General features: G+C 46.7%; 1 protein-coding gene across 1 annotated transcript in view; it reads right to left on the bottom strand.

Moving 5' to 3' along the window:
- LOC124712081 (homeobox protein cut) overlaps positions 1–16,957 on the bottom strand; it is a 202,344-nt gene extending 185,387 nt beyond the window's left edge. Inside the window, exon 1 of the mRNA XM_047242377.1 lies at positions 16,893–16,957. Coding sequence (XP_047098333.1) covers positions 16,893–16,940 — 48 coding nt within the window. The 5' untranslated portion in view covers positions 16,941–16,957. The remainder of the gene's footprint in view (positions 1–16,892) is intronic.
- Between the last annotated feature and the right edge of the window lie 645 nt (positions 16,958–17,602).

The following is a 17,602-nucleotide window of genomic DNA, read 5'->3' as shown; positions in this document are numbered from 1 at the left end:
AAATGGGCGTTATTAAGGGCAAGCAGCATGAATCAATAGAAGAAGTTTCTTTTCTATACCAGCCATACAGCGCGTACCGTCGATATTTGCACTGCTGCGCACTTATTTTCAATGTAGTACATATTTTCAATGTAGTACACATTAGAAAATAAATGGGAGTAAGAAATCAAAGAAATTATCCACATACCAAAATACTCAGAAAATATCCCTGAAACTAAAGGGGGCAGGTCAATTAGCTTTTTTGTATTAAAAAGTTTTGTATTACTTATAATATAAGGGGTTCCCAAAAAATTTTCTCAAGGACCCCCTCATCGAGCATGATCGGTACGTCGTCATAACACAGTATCAGGTACCTAAAAAATCCAAATTAAGAGTCTTTTTATACGTTTCCCATTTTTGCTACTTAGAAAAAACATTGACATATTCGTTATTGAAAAAATATTGAACTTAAAACTTTTTCAAAAAAATTGGTCAAATGGCTCTGAGCACCATGGGACTTAACTTCTGAGGTCATCAGTCCCCTAGAACTTAGAACTACTTAAACCTAACTAACCTAAGGACATCACACACACCCATGCCCGAGGCTGGATTCGAACCTGCTACCGTAGCGGTGGCGCTGTTCCAGACTGCAGCCCCTAGAACCGCTCGGCCACCGCGGCCGGCCAAAACTTTTTCAATTTAGCCATCATTGTTATTGTTAAATTTTTGATTATTGTTCAAATTCTTTGCCTTCAAATCCTGGTGTTTAGAATAACAAACTCCTTAAAAAATAAAAATTGAATATGAACTGAAAATGAAAGGAAAAAATTAAAACTGAGTGTATTGGTCTTTCAAGTGACTATCAGTTGTCAGCTGCAAAGCGGCAGCGCGCGCTGTCTAACGTCATACAGCAGTACTATTTGCCTCTATCTAATTCTAGTTTTGCGCTAGAGTGTGCTAGTGTGATTTGGCTCTAGGAAGACGATAGACGCAGAAGTTAGCGTTCGCTAAAGCTCTGCTCATGCAGGAAGCGACCAGAACAAAAAATCTGTTATCATACGAAATATATTTAATATATTTTTTATTCTAATATCATCTTGCGGACCCCTCTGGGTTAGCTCACGGGCCCCTGGGGATCCGCGGACCACCTGTTGGGAACCACTGACTTACATCATCGAATAAATGCTTTGTCGTCCTTGTTGCTGGCAGCATTCAGCTTCATTTTGGCAAAAAAGAACTGGTGTATTTAGTTTTCGTAAGAGAAAGTGAAAGCAAGTTAACACTTTTTAGGAACGCAACGATCGTTTGTAAGAAGAAGGCTTTGACGCGTCTGGTGCCACTTGCTCCTGGGCGATAGTGAAAGGGAAACAGCTGGAACACAAAGACACATCTGGCCGAGTTCCAGGGAGCAGCCAGCGGCCGTGTCAGGAGACGGGCTCAGATGTGCTGATACTCTCATCACGGCTGCGACCCAAACAAATGACACAGGCGGGCAGGATGTCGCGTCATCGCATGATGGAACATCCGAGGTTCTTTAAAAAGCTGGCCGAGATCACAGTCAGAGATAGCGGGATCCGAAGAGGCGGTCGCGTACAAACGGTACTTCGTCCGAAGGTGGAACACTGGCGTCTTGTTCATCGGACGCTCACCTCTACAAAGACACGCTTCACCATAGTCAATTTACCTGGTCTGTAAACTACATGAGGTCTATTTGGAGCCCACAAAACAAGCACTCCAATAGGACAGTACCTCCCTCCCGGTAATGGCAGCATTATTTTTTTTCTAGTGTGGCGGGTGGATCGAGTCTAGAATCCGTCAGCATGTGCGACTTATGAAGCAATCAGTATGACTTGCACAGCATATACTCCAGAAAACAAAATGGTGGCATCAAGAGGCTCACAAAAATTCTGCTTTATATCAGTTAATCGCCTACAGTAGTGTAGCATGGAGGTTAAGTACGTATGTACGGCTACATATCTGTAGCTCTGTGATTCAATCTTTGGTCGGTCTTACAGCCGGCCGCTCTGGTCGAGCGGTCTAGGCGCTTCAGTCCGGCACCACGTGGCTGCTACTGTCGCAGGTTCGAATCCTGCCTCGGGCATGGATGTGTGTGATATCCTTAGGTTAGTTAGGTTTACGTAGTTCTAAGTCTAGGGGACTGATGACCTCAGATGTTAAGTCCCATAGTGCTTAGAGCCATTTGAACCAATTTTTCCGTCTTACAATTCTTTCTAACACTTACCTTCATTTCCAGCTCTGGCAAAGATTTTTATATGTGGAAAAATGCCAAGTTGTTTCCAGTCTGTATTGAAGTTTAGGTCCCACTTACAAATGGCCGAGGAAGTCAAAAAAATGGGTGTGAAATCTTATGGGACTTAACTGCTAAGGTCATCAGTCCCTAAGCTTACACACAAATTATCCTAAGGACAAACACACACACCCATGCCCGAGGGAGGACTCGAACCTCCGCCGGGACCAGCCGCACAATCCATGACTGCAGCGCCGAGGAAGACACTCCTAAGGTGTGAGGAAGGCAATGTGGTCATTAGAAACAATCCTCAAGCTTGAAATGAAAAAGCGTGAAAAAAGAAATTGGTCACCTGGGGACGGACGGACGAGGGTGTCAATCCCTGTCCTCCCATCTGCGGATCCAATGTATCCCCACTGCGCCGCCTCACTAGTTGTCTCCAGTAAGGTCATGCCTAGAAAAGGACTGCAGTATTCAAATGAAACTTCGGCATAAGGGCAGTCTTGCCGCTTCCATAGACTGCTTTCTTACTACTTTACACCAAGGCAGCTGTGTTTATTGTTTTGTTTATTTACATTCGATTTCGAAACATCTATGACTTCATCTCCAGGCACTTTAGCATTGTGGTCTATGCGATATACCACCGCAAGTGCACCTTGTTGATGGTCAGAATCATGTTGTGCCTCACAGTTACCTCACTAGAACACGTAAGGGTACATTAACATGATATGCAGGGTGTCCCAGGAGGAATGGTCAGTATTAAGGGGCATCACAGGAACGATCATTCGAAGCAAAGAAGTAGACATGGGCTCTAAAAGTTATACCTTAAGGGCTATGAGCACGTGATCTTCGATACTGTGAACCGAAGCCGGTCGGGGTGGCCGAGCGGTTCTAGGCGCTACAGTCTGGAACCGCGCGACCGCTACGGTCGCAGGTTCGAATCCTGCCTCGGGCATGGATGTGTGTGATGTCCGTAGGTTAGTTAGGTTTAAGTAGTTCTAACTTCTAGGGGACTGATGACCTCAGATGTTAAGTCCCATAGTGCTCAGAGTCATTTGAACCATTTTTTTGTGAAGCGAATCTCTTGTACTGAAAACTCTTTGCATTCCATACTTGGAGAGGGAGTACTATGGACCAAAAGAAGAAAAACATGTCCAGTAAACATGGGCTCTAAAGTGCAAACCTTAAGAGCTATGGGCTCATGTTGATGTTCACTAATGTGAAATACATCTCTTCTACTGAACAACTGCTTATAACTCTTTAAGGTATGCATTTTGGAGCCCACATATACTGGATATTTCTTTCTTGTTTTGGTCCATACTACCCCCTCTCAAATCGTGAAATGCAAAGAGCCTGCAGTAGAGGAGAGTTGTTTCACAGTATCGAAGATGAAGAAGTCCACACAGCCCTTAAGGTATGAGTTTTAGAGTCCATGTCTACAATACTTTTCTGCTTGCAATGATCGTTCGTGTCGTATCCTGAATACCATAGATTCCTTCTGTGCCGGCCGTGGTGACCGAGCGGTTCTAGGCGCTTCAGTCCGGAACCGTGCGACTGCTACGGTTGCAGGTTCGAATCCTGCCTCGGGCATGGATGTGTGTGATGTCCTTAGGTTAGTTAGGTTTAAGTAGTTCTAAGTTTTAGGGGACTGATGACCATAGATGTTAAGTCCCATAGTGCTCAAAACCATTTGAACCATTTGAACCATTCCTTGTGTGACACTCGGTATTTGCAGTAGCGTTCCACATCAATCATAGTCCTGAAGTGCCTTAAGACGAAGCCACTGACACTACGAAATCAGCAGTAAATAAATGAAAACTGTAAACATAACTGGGTGGGAGAATAGTAGTAAGATACTGGCCTTATTTCTCCATAACACACCTTAAGTTTAGAATTTGGGTGCATCGTTCGTATATGAGGAAATACGGTATCATTCTCATCTTTGATCCATTTGGGTCTTTAGTCATTGCCGGTCTGGTAATACCACTGGTCATGTCCATCAGTGTATTTGATAAGAAATATCTTAACGTTCGTAGGAAGTGTTGAGGTACTTGACAGTGATCCACGCGCCCACTAACCAGCCGCACACAGTGCTACGGTGGCCTAACGCCGTGCAGGAGCTGGTAAACAAGAGCGGCGAGCGAGGACGGGAGGTGTTTGTGGCGGTGTCGGTTGTCTGCCGTCGCCGTGGCGGGGCGCCAGACGCGCGCGCCGACCACCCAGGGGCAGCGGCGGCTCGTAACTCAGCCCCGCGACGCGCCAATAGGCCGTCTCAGCCGCGCCGGGGAAGCCCCGAAAGAGATCGGCCCAGAAAGAAGGCAGCCTCTACCTCCGTCATAAAATTATTTTTAAAGAAGATCTATAACGTCTCGGAAGCGCCGCTCCGAGCGTTTCCCGACGTTTCATTAGAGCGTTATTTCAGGTCGCCATTTATTAGCTGAGCGACCGCGCTGAAGGAACTGCTTTCCGACGGTGAAAACGGTGACTGAATGGAAACTGGTCAGTATTAACGTTGCTCCCTGCCACTTCTACAGCACTGTGCTGACAGCAGCGCTAGTAAAATGACCGAACTGTGGCTCTACAGTGGTTCGTAACATAATCCTACAGATAATATCTATAGAAACGTTTTGGCTTTATAAGTTACTGACTCGAGAAGAATTTATACTGCATGTAACACTAGTTATTTGGCCGCAGATTTCATCCTTTGCTTGTTCAGTAGCGGACGTTTGAAAGCAGATATACGAGGGCGTACCGAAAAGCAGCGACTCCTCATTTTTGTGAGCAATCGCTTAAAGTTTTTTAAATAAAACAAACATTCTACGTCTTTATTCTTCGTGTCTACATACTTATTTCTCAACATAGTCACCCAGGCGACGAACACATTTCTCCCAACGAGAGACCAGTTTGTTGACACCGTCACTGTTGGGATTAGCCGAGCGGTCTCAGGCGCTGCAGTCATGGACTGAGCGGCTGGTCCCGGAGGAGGTTCGAGTCCTCCCTCGGGCATGGGTGTGTGTGTTTGTCCTTAGGATAATTTAAGTTAAGTAGTGTGTAAGCTTAGGGACTGATGACCTTAGCAGTTAAGTCCCATAAGATTTCACGCACATTTGAACATTTTCTAGAATGTTTGACTTTGTTGACGGAGCCACAACATCAAATGGTTCAAATGGCTCTGAGCGCTATGGGACTTAACTTCTGAGGTCATCAGTCCCCTAGAACTTAGAACTACTTAAACCTAACTAACCTAAGGGCATCACACACATCCATGTTCGAGGCAGGATTCGAACCTGCGACCGTAGCGGTCGTGCGGTTCCGGACTGTAGCGCCTAGAACCGCTCGGCCACTCCGGCCGGCACCACAACGTCACGTCTGCTTGCACCACATCATCACTATCAAAGTGAAGTCCTTGAAAGTGTTCTTTTTAAGTTCCGCAAACAGAAGGGCGGCCGTTGTGGCCGAGCGGTTCTAGGTGCTTCAGTCTGGAACCGCGCGACCGCTACGGTTGCAGGTTCGAATCCTCCCTCGGGCATGGATGTGTGTGATGTCCTTAGGTTGGTTATGTTTAAATAGTTCTAGGTCTAGGGGACTGATGACCTCAGATGTTAAGTCCCATAGTGCTCAGAGCCATTTGAACCATATTTTTGGAAACAGATGAAAATCGGATGAGGCCAAGTCGGGATTGTATTGAGTATGATCGATGATGGTGAACCCGAGGCGTGGGATTGTTGCAAGTCTCGCAACGCTCGTGTGTGGTCTGGCATTGTCATGCTGAAACAGTGTGGACGAACTCTTCGAACTCGAAGCACACTTTTCCCCGCGCACAGACAGGTACTTTACACACCGCCATGTTACGCGCTACAACTCGGAGCCATCTAGCAGCAGAGGGCTGCAGATATACAGACTTGAAGAGTACAGACGTAGAATCCTAATAACATTTGTTTTATTTAAAAACCCTTACTAGTTTTCACATACCTAAAAAATTCGGAGGCCATGCTTTTCAGCAAGCCTTCGTATTTATGTTCCTTACGTCGCTGACAGACAGCTCTCTGCTTTGTTTCTATGCCAAGCAGGGTGGCATAGTTAGTAAGACAGCGGACTCATATTCGGACGAATCGGAGTTCAAATCCTGTGCCGGCCAATCCAGGCGTAAGTTTTCTATGGTTTCCGTAAATCACTAACTACAGTTTCCGTAAATCACTAATCCTCTCTCACATGATCTACCGTTTCTTATTCAGTGATCTTTCTCATCTCGCCGATATTCACTGCTCTATAAGACCAAGAAATAATGTAACACAGCTTCACCAGTGTGAGTCGTTGCTCCGCTAGCCACGCATTTCCTAGATACTGTACCCACAAAGTCATCACTGTAAGCTTAACGTGTCTTAAGTGTCAGCTAAAAACGCAATGAAATCCAAGATATTTATTGGCCAGATGGAGTCAGCAAGACGTTTTAGCAGGCACCGAGAAGAGAGTATCGTGTCATTCAGACGAGCAGTAGGGAGCAAGATTAATACAGGAAATATGCGAAGATTGGTGCAGGACTGTAACCGCAGTAAAGCCCCACATCGGTCGGAGGAATGTTTAAAGGAGTGGGAGGAACCGCCTCGGCATTCAAGTCAAGTGACTGGTGAGAATTTTTAACTTGGTACTCTACTTACATTTCGCAATTATTCTCAGAAAACATTCTCCGTCACCAGAAACGCCACGAATTTCTCGATGGGGAGGACGTAGTTGTTCAGTTGCTTTCGTGCAACTATTAAGTGCTCTATAAAGCCGAGAGGCTATTCTGCTGTCAACGGCGATGCGGAAGCAAGCACAGCAGCTGTTTCTACCGAGAGGCACGCAGGCTGTGGAGCAGCAGACGACATCCACAGGTGCCTGCCTGCTGCGAGACGCACATAGCGCGGCCGTGGGACACGCGGCTCTCTGCTCGAGCGACCGCCTTGTTAGAGAGTCTGTCGCGCGTGGGATTTCGGTGACTCACTGGAAATAATTGAGACGTCGGGCAGTGCTCCACCTGCCGCGGGAATGGCTTCGCCTCTTAACGAGTCGGCTGTTCTGTACAGTTAGCGTTCGCGGGCACAAGTGGCAGGCTACAACAAGGGCGCCAGCCGTGAAGGAACTGCGAGGTGAGTGTCCCGTACCGTCTACCCGTTAAAGACGTATCCGCATTTCGGTTCAGAAAGGGGGGAAAATCTTTGAAAGTTTCAGAAACTGATCGCGGTTGGTTTCCTCTGGCTCCATAAGCAATTATGAAGTACGATGTTAGTAATCAGAGTGACTAAAAGCGACGGAAACGTTGTGTGTGAGTAGAAAGCGCAGGCCATATGAAGCGGGAGGATGAAAACTGAATAGCGATAAAGTACAGAAGAAGTTGTCTGCAGTTCAGACTCTACCTTACCGATCTTCGGCCTCTTTTTCGATTTATACATTCTTTGTCGTATCTTAGAATCTATATATGAGTACCAGACAAACAACCACAAGTCTCCCTCCTTTCATTTTACTCGATATGTTCCGTAAAACAGATGCTACGTTTCTGAAAATATGAGTAACACATTTCCAAGTATCTGTAACTCAAAATAATATTTTTCCTGTCAAAAAATGGTTCAAATGTCTCTGAGCACTATGGGACTTAACATCTGAAGTCATCAGTCCCCTAGAACTTAGAACTACTTAAACCTAACTAACCTAAGGACAGTACGCACATCCATGCCCGAGGCAGGATTCGAACCTCCGACCGTAGCAGTCGCGCGCTTCCGGACTGAAGCGCCTAGAAACCCTCGGCCACCGCGGCCGGCTTTTTCCTGTCAAGAAATTCACACAGTACTTAGTGAAAATGCTTCTGCTTCAACGAAGTAAGACATTGTCATCTGTACGTGTTTTTCTGAGCAGGATCACGAGCATTCACATTGTACTGAAGTCAGCATACGCAGTGTACTGAAACTGACCGGTGTGTGAAAAACACAGACACATTTACTATCTGCACAACTTTCGGAACTGGTACAAACGTGGACGTCCAGTAAGACAGCTCACACAACCATTTTTGGAGTGACTGACTGTTTAATGTAAATGTACAACCACGACAGGTAATTTCATCTTCCAGACATTGAAACAAGTTGTGATGGAAAGTAATTGCCGGGCACGCATGGACTCAATGTGAAAACAGTGAATTGTTGATTCGAAATTTAACTACATATACGTAAATCAGCCATCAAACAGAAGGTAGACTAAAACTTTGTGCCAAGTGGGACCGCCGGCCGAAGTGGCCGTGCGGTTCTAGGCGCTGCAGTCTGGAACCGCGTGACCGCTACGGTCGCAGGTTCGAATCCTGCCTCGGGCATGGATGTGTGTGATGTCCTTAGGTTAGTTAGGTTTAACTAGTTCTAAGTTCTAGGGGACTAATGACCTCAGCAGTTGAGTCCCATAGTGCTCAGAGCCATTTGAACCAAGTGGGACCGGAACATGAATATTGCCTTTCGCATGTAATGCTCTAAGCGATTGGCTATGCATAGCCATGCGACTGACTATATGGCGCCTACAGTTTTCGTTCGGTCAGCAGCTCTTGTATTACCTTCCAAATGTGCTCTGCCAAGAAGCTTCGCAACAGCGCACACTCCGCCGCAGAACAAAATTTCATTCTGGTACCATAATGTAGAGCGCGGACGTAGTTCTCCAATGATGTCGCTGCCGGTCCTACTATGCAGTGACATGTATTTGCCTTTTTTCGTGACTTGAGAATCAGCTTATAAAGTTGCTTCCGGTCAAGTGTCTTTTTTTTTCGATTTACTGGCTTTTCAGGCCGTGCCCGTGCAGCCACCTCAATAGTAACGTCAATTATGACGACACAAATGTAGGGGCAACGCAACACCCAGTCCCAGACCGGAGAAACGGTCACGTGTTCGTGACGTGTTATAACTGGAATATCGACCAATACCATCCATAAGTTGAGACATTAATATGTGGTCTACCATACAAATATTTGGCGCTGTCTGTTGTTATGGTTATATTCGTTAACGCAGATGTCAGTCTCTTCATTCACGGAAGGCTGGAAAGTAAGGAATTCTGCGACCTTTAACTGCGACCTCGCTTTCACGCAGAAGCGGCCCCGACGATTGCTACACAGTTCGTGTCGAAAAGCAGTATTCACCGGCGAGTTTACGCCGTGATGGTCGTTGGCTACGAACGATCGCATAATACGCAGGCGCGACGGATCGGTGAACGCACGGCAGCTCTCCTGTTAAGACGACGAGGCCAGCGGGCCGGCGCGCTTCTCACGGCCCCGGCACAGCCCGGGTGCCGCCCACGGCGAGAGCGCGCCGCCACTGCGCGGTCTGCGGCGCGCTATTGTCGAGGCACCGCTAAGCCAACAGCTGCCGGACCGAACACTCGCGGTCAGCCGAGGCCGTGACTGGCGCGATTCGCGATTGGCTGGACTCGGGGTCGTGATGCGGCACCGCGCACCTGCGCACTCATCGATAAATACGTGCCGTACGGTACTCTACGCTTACTTCCCGGACGGCAATACATGCTCATGTGCATCAGTCCCATCTGCAGTCTCCACTTGTTTTGACGACTTTGAACTAGGACAGAATCTCAGTCGAGGATATCATTGTACTCCAGATGAAACAAAATGAGAGTCGACGTTTCGAGCATTTTAAAGTGATCTTCTTCAGGGCGTCGAAAGAGCAGTTTCAATGTCACAAACATGACCGTTGCACGTCGGTTCCCAACATCGAACTTTATTTAGGGAAACCGCGATTTCGTTCCCATCAGGGTAAAAAGTTAACAGCTTCACATATTCTGTGGTCCAGTTCAAGGTTGTTGCAAAAAATTAAGATGGAAAACATATAAATGGTGCATAAACACGGAAAAATGAGCTACGATTATAATGAAGAGCGATGGAAAAGTTTTGGTTGAGGGCGTTGCTGCAACGTACACGCAACGCAATGCGACTCCATTGCAGGTATATAAGCACCAAGCACCGACAAGCAGGTAAGGGGAGTGGCCGAGCGGTTCTAGGCGCTTCAGTCTGGAATCGCGCGACCGCTACGGCTGCAGGTTGGAATCCTGCCTCGGGCATGGATGTGTGTGATTTCCTTAGGTTATTTATGTTTAAGTAGTTCTAAGTTCTAGGGGACTGATGACCTCCGATGTTAAGTCCCATAGTGCTAAGAGCCATTTGAACCATTTGAACCAAAGCAGGTAAGGTATTGATGTGTCATTCGTGTCTTTCCGATGTGCGTGCGGTAAATGCAGAAACGTGAACGCTCTCATCCCCTATCTCAAACGTCATAATTCATAAGTTAAGCCAACTCGAGGGGCTGACACTCGAACACCCGCCCTGTAGTCCTGATGCGCGGGGAGAATGATTGCCTCAGTGTTCGCGGAGATTTTGCCTGATTGGCATGCCGACTGTGGATTGTATGGCCTTCGAACGGAAACTTTTTGATCGCCCTTTACATAAAAATTACGTTTGTAGGGGACTGAGTAATGAAGAAGGAGCATCAACGCAGAAAACTCTAGCAAAAGAAGCGGCTTGAATACTGTCATTTCCACCATGACCATCATCACTATAATTAAGAACGGCATTCGTGGAAGTGTCACAGAGACAATATTTATGACTAAATTTGATCATGCTGCTCGTATCATAGACATAACTGCAGCGCGGTTGTTAAGTAATTGAAGCGTATGTTGAATGCTTTACCCTGCAGATTAATTTGCACCACAGCGATGGTGTACTTCGCATCACTCGAGTCTCTTTGTTCCCAGGCAGTGCTGTGGCGACTGTCCGTCCTCTTCTGCAGTCCTCGTCTTCGTCCTACGCTAGCCAGCTCTGCGTCCGCCCAACCAACGTGTTGCAGCCTACAAGTTAACTGTTTGCCTGTCAATTGAGGCTGTTGGCCGAGTGTACAATTAACGGTTTCCCCTACCCGCCAACGGCGTCTTCCCCCTCTGGCCACTAAAACACGTTCCCTGACTCATCTTATCTTGTTAACTCGCCAACGACACTTACTCTGCGACGAGGATTCTCTCGTAGACTGCAGTTAAAACAAAGCTCTCGTGTTCCCAAAACGGTGTAAGACGACACATTTCATGGCCCCTGTACTGACCACTGTGCCACAAAGCTTGGTAATGCTATAACTGTAAGGCTTCAGAGGAGCACCTTAATGGAACAGTGATTATAACCGCTGACAATTTCTTGGCCATTTCGTGATATACTGCCTGGAGGCGTCTGTTTCGGGTTCTTCGACCGACAGCTCTTTGATAATCTAACGTTTCTGCAGTTCACGTCCTGGCATCCCCATAGAATTATTCTCCAATGTTCTAGAGTCCATCATGAGCAGTGGAAGATCGATACTCTTAGAATGCAGCCACTCTTGCCTGAGAAACATATTATCAGTGGAAGATCCGTTGGTCAAAGAACCAGAAATAGAAACCCCCAGGCAATACGCGAAAACAAGCACATTCGCAGAAATTTATCGGTGAGAGGGACAAAGCTATAAAAATTCCTGTTTTGTTACAGCTGATTTGGTGAATCTGAGAACGCATGATGTACCGAAAACCGAATTTGGCAAAAATGCACAAAACGTATTGTTATCAAAAATGTCTCTGAGCACTATGGGACGTAACATGTGAGGTCATCAGCCCCTTGAACTTAGAACTACTTAAACCTGCCCGAGGCAGGATTCGAACCTAAGACCGTAGCGGTCGCGCGGTTCCAGAACCGCTCGGCCACACCGGCCGGCGTATTGTTATCTAAAACGATTGATAGATATACACACAATGCTTTTTATGTAGATTATTTTGATACCGACATGATAAGAACGTTTCCTAAGTATAAGATAAGTACACACTAATTATGTGCTTCTGGGTGTTCTGCCGAGTTGTTGTTTCCGTTTACTGAATAATATTTCGAGGACCGACCTAACCATCCTCTTCCGGTGCTGTTAGGTGTACTGGCTGCTTGGACTACCATAAAGAAAACTGAAACAACAATTCGGTAGAACACCCGCAAGCACACTATTAATCAATCATGCCGAGAAAACTTGAAATATCATAATTATATAATTTCATGTTATTATTATTAATATGTTTGCCACCAACTTGATTCAACGATCTGCAAGTACATCCATCTTGTGGTTGAATCTACGGTATTCATCGAGTTGTAGCAATAAATATTTTTCGTCATATAATCTTTGCGAATAGTGTCAGGTTTTCTCTGAAAAATAAAAATCTAAAACGAAAACAGAGTGCGAATCTTGAGAAAAACCTGTTGGATGGTAGCAAGAACAATCAGGAAGAAATGTTAAATTAATACAGGGCTATTACAAATGATTGAAGCGATTTCATAAATTCACTGTAGTTCCATTCATTGACATATGGTCACGACACACTACAGATACGTAGAAAAACTCATCAAGTTTTGTTCGGCTGAAGCCGCACTTCAGGTTTCTGCCGCCAGAGCGCTCGAGAGCGCAGTGAGACAAAATGGCGACAGGAGCCGAATGCACTCACATCAGTCAGTCATAACAGTGCAAGGACACTTCAGGACGAAGTGCAACAAAGATCCACCAACTGCTAACTCCATTCGGCGATGGCGTGCGCTGTTTAAAGCTTCTGGATGCCTCTGTAAGGGGAAATCAAAGGGTCGGCCTGCAGTGAGCGAAGATACGGTTGAACGCGTGCGGGCAAGTTTCACGCGTAGCCCGCGGAAGTCGACGAATAAAGCAAGCAGGGAGCTAAACGTACCACAGCCGACGGTTTGGAAAATCTTACGGAAAAGGCTAAAGCAGAAGCCTTACCGTTTACAATTGCTATAAGCCCTGACACCCGATGACAAAGTCAAACGCTTTGAATTTTCGGCAACATTTTTTCTTAATGGTGAAGTGAACAGACACAATGTGCGAATCTGGGCGGTAGAGAATCCTCAAGCATTCGTGCGTGCAGCAAATTCGCAGTTCACCAAAAGTTAACGTGTTTTGTGCAATCTCACGGTTTAAAGTTTACAGCCCCTTTTTCTTCTGTGAAAAAAATGTTACAGGACACGTGTATCTGGACATGCTGGAAAATTGGCTCATGCCACAACTGGAGACCGACAGCGCCGACTTCATCTTTCAACAGGATGCTGCTCCACCGCACTTCCATCACGATGTTCGGCATTTCTTAAACAGGAGATTGGAAAACCGATGGATCGGTCGCGGTGGAGATCATGATCAGCAATTCATGTCATGGCCTCCACGCTCTCCCAACTTAACCCCATGCGAATTCTTTCTGTGGGTTCAAATGGTTCAAATGGATCTGAGCACTATGGGACTCAACTGCTGAGGTCATTAGTCCCCTAGAACTTAGAACTAGTTAAACCTAACTAACCTAAGGACATCACAAATATCCATGCCCGAGGCAGGATTCGAACCTGCGACCGTAGCGGTCTTGTGGCTCCAGACTGCAGCGCCTTTAACCGCACGGCCACTTCGGCCGGCTCTTTCTGTGGGGTTATGTGAAAGATTCAGTGTTTAAACCTCCTCTACCAAGAAACGTGCCAGAACTGCGAGCTCGCATCAACGATGCTTTCGAACTCATTGATGGGGACATGCTGCGCTGAGTGTGGGAGGAACTTGATTATCGGCTTGATGTCTGCCGAATCACTAAAGGGGCACATATCGAACAATTGTGAATGCCTAAAAAAAACTTTTTGAGTTTTTGTATGTGTGTGCAAAGCATTGTGAAAATATCTCAAATAATAAAGTTATTGTAGAGCTGTGAAATCGCTTCAATCATTTGTAATAACCCTGTACTTCTCAGAGTGGAGGAAGAGAAATAAACTTTAAGAAAACCACATTATTTACAACCGCGCATGACAACGCTAAGCCCTGCGATTTAGTACAATTGCAGTCATTGCCAGAAATGCGCAAGAACTTTGTAACAAATATAAAGTCTGTAACCCTCTTGCAATCCTCACCCGAACAACCTTTGGGGACGCGTATGCGCGAAAGGCTGTTTGTCAGCGGAAGGCGTCTCGATGGGCTGCAAAGTATGATCAGATGAGGCTGCTCACAAGAAACGCGACCGGCACACTGGGTTTTGAGCGAGGCCGCGCCCGCGGAAGCACCTGCCGCAATGCAGATGAACTGGCCGCTAGCTATCGGTTTACGAGCCGGCGTGGCTGCGCCGCGCCGCGCCGGCGGTTCACCTGTTGCCCGTTTGTGTTTCACGGAAAGGCAATTCTGCCGACTTCCCCCGGCCGAATTAATGGTTGCGGATGGTTCGCAATTCGCGGTGTAGCGGCCGCTGATGTGGAATATCGCGCTGCTGTCCCCTGCACCGTAAAACGACTCCGAGCCAGCGGGTAACGGCCACGCCATTCCGGCTCCTTCAGTTATCGTGCGGGCACAATGCTGACGGACCATACGAAAGTAGTATCAATCTCGGCTTAAGAGTCTTTCACGGCGCTCTACTCGTTAAAGATCCAGATTTAGAAGATGCACCGCAGGGTGAGTACTAACATCTTCTGAGAAACAGCCAAACGCGCGTCCGTATCAATATCTGCGGGGAGCCGAACATCTACAAGATGGGGCACTTGCTGTGGCGTTACAAAGGGACGTAAATTTACAGTACGGCACACGGCCGTTATAAATGTTCCTTTCAGGTACATGCACGACGACATGATGTACCGCCAAATGACACAATCAGTGACGTCAAAGACAGCGGCCTTTGAAATGCTTCTTCTATTAACGTTTACACGGTGTCACGTACGGGATTTACAGGTCGTGTACCAGAGATATAAGCCATTGTGCGCAAGTGATTATCCAGTGTGACTCGTGTCGCACGATGCGAGTAATAAAGAGCCTTTTCGTCTTGATGGACATCACTTTTCTTCCCGTAAATCAGAGAAAAGAAAACAAAATGCAAAGGGAAGTTACCGTTTCGTAACAGTGCACATTAAATATCAGCAATGTTGGTGAACGTCTGGGTTGTGTAGGTGATTTAATAGTTCAGGACTGCTATAGAGTATGATCGGGTACTAAGCGTGAAAGATCAGTGTGTGTTCTACAATGGTTGCTATAGTAACAAAGGGTGTCGATAAAACTGTCCGTTCCTCATGCCGAGATATTACTCAATTCCCGCTCAATTCAAGACAGTTCCCCCAAATTCAAATACCTCGATGTCGTAGGAGCGATACGTACTTCCCCCCCCCCCCCACCCCCACCCCCCTCCTTTCTTCTGGAAGCTGAAATAGCCTATATTTAATATGATAAATCTGTCATATTGTTGATATAACATTAACGAAAGGCATAACGAGTGTCGTTTCATACTGAATAAATCTCCACCAGTAGACTTCGAAAAGTTGTTAGTAATGAATATTACACGTAATATAAGTATGCCACAAATGCAACTGGTTTGTGCATTAATCTTCACTGACCCTAACATATGAGTACTGAGCATCTCGATATGAGTGTTATGCTGGAAAATTTAAAAAAAAATTAACTGTGGAGAGGAGTGCTTGAAGCAGATTGCAAATTAGCGTGTTAAACAAGGCGATTGCGTGATGATACTACAAACTGTCAAGGATGATGGAGAAGGATGAATGATTAATTTGAGGTAAGGGACCCCAGTCCGTTATAAGCGAAAATCGGTTTGATACCTCTGATAGTGGAATAGATGTATCAGTACTGCTGTTGCTACCATTCCAATATTAAGGAGGCCCATCTCACTTCGCCGGCCGAGGTGGCCAAGCGGTTAAAGGCGCTACAGTATGGAACCGCGCGATCGCTACGGTCGCAGGTTCGAATCCTGCCTCGGGCATGGATGTGTGTCATGTCCTTAGGTTAGTTAGGTTTAAGTAGTTCTAAGTTCTAGGGGACTGATGACCTTAGAAGTTAAGTCCCATAGTACTCAGAGCCATCTCACTTCGGGCTGAAGGTTGGTGGACAGCTCGATCGGACATTACCTGAGAAGTGCATAGGCAAAGGAGGTCCTGTTCCGTGACCAGCACGTTCACCTCATCTCACCAGTTTCATTTGTTCTTGTGGGACGATGTGAAAAGTCTTATGTACGAGAACCCTGTCGAGACTGAAAGACGATCTACCGGCAGGAATTGTCGCTGCCTACGACAAAGCGAATGTTGCAGCGAGTATGACAGAACTTTGTGCGGCGATGCGATGCATGCACTGACGATAGGGGACGCTATTTTGAACAGTTGTTGTAAATGCAGCAGTTTGTGACACTTGTGCAGGTAGGTGGAATACATTATTACTGTACTTCAAACTTAGGATTTTCGGTCTTCTGACATGAAGTGACATGCGCCGTTACTAGTCCAATCAGCAGGGAAACAGAAGGTATTGAAGAGTATTATGCGGGAATTTTGTACGTAATGGTTAAGTTTCGGAAGTTGGAACCCTTAGTTTGCTCTAGGCTACCTTACCTCGAATACATACACCTTTCTCCATCATCCCTGAAAGTTTGTAACACCATCACGGAATAACTCTGTATGTTGAGAGTGTTCACCACCACCACAACCATAACAACAACAACCACAACAACAACAACGCAATATGTCCAGCAATTGGAAATTATTCTACCGAGTCCTGAAAAGTGCTGTAGTCAGTACCACAAAGGAGACCCCGTGAACAGTCCGTGACGGGCGCAGAGCAGAGGCAGCGCCTACCTCCTTGTCCTTGGCGGCGAGCTCGTGCTCGAGGGCGGAAGGCTCCATGTCGCCGGCCGCCTTGCCCTGCTGCGGCGGCTGCAGACCTCCGCCCCCGCCGCCGCCGCCGGAGGCCAGCTGCTCCTTGAGCGCGCTCACCTCCTTCTCGGCCAGCGTGGCGCGCTGCAACACAAAAACAGTCGACCGTCACTGAGAGCCGTTCGTGAAGCGCAAAGTTTATTCAGCAGTCTAAAGGGACTTAGAGTCTGCTTGGCCCGATCTGAGATTTGGTACTCGCTATTCTTCTCACAGTCTAGAGTAGAACGCCAATCGGTAACCATACGACGGAGTGCGCTACCTATTATGTTCCACACCGTCGCCCATAAAAACGGGATCTTTCGTGGGCCCATGCCTGGAGTTCTATTCGTGACGGGAAGTATGATCGTGTTTTGAGTAGCCCTTAGGCTGGCGACCATTTACACACCAGACAGAAGGATAGCCTTACAGCCACAGTCTTACAGCTTAGCAAATCGGTTGGTTTTTTATGCATTAGATGTGGTGTATGGTACGCCTTATGGGGCTTCTGGAGGCACCATTTATTTCACGGGAGGTTTCTGAGAAAACCCGAAAAACATCGTTTTTGGGTACCAAAACCGAGGCCCAGATTCCAAGACGGCTGTGCGCAGCAAACCGCTGAAATTTTTACGGTAATTTCCTAACATCCCAATCTC

Source organism: Schistocerca piceifrons, chromosome 8 (assembly GCF_021461385.2).
Source record: "Schistocerca piceifrons isolate TAMUIC-IGC-003096 chromosome 8, iqSchPice1.1, whole genome shotgun sequence".
Lineage (NCBI taxonomy): Eukaryota > Metazoa > Arthropoda > Insecta > Orthoptera > Acrididae > Schistocerca > Schistocerca piceifrons.
This window is presented reverse-complemented; position numbering and strand designations above follow the sequence as displayed.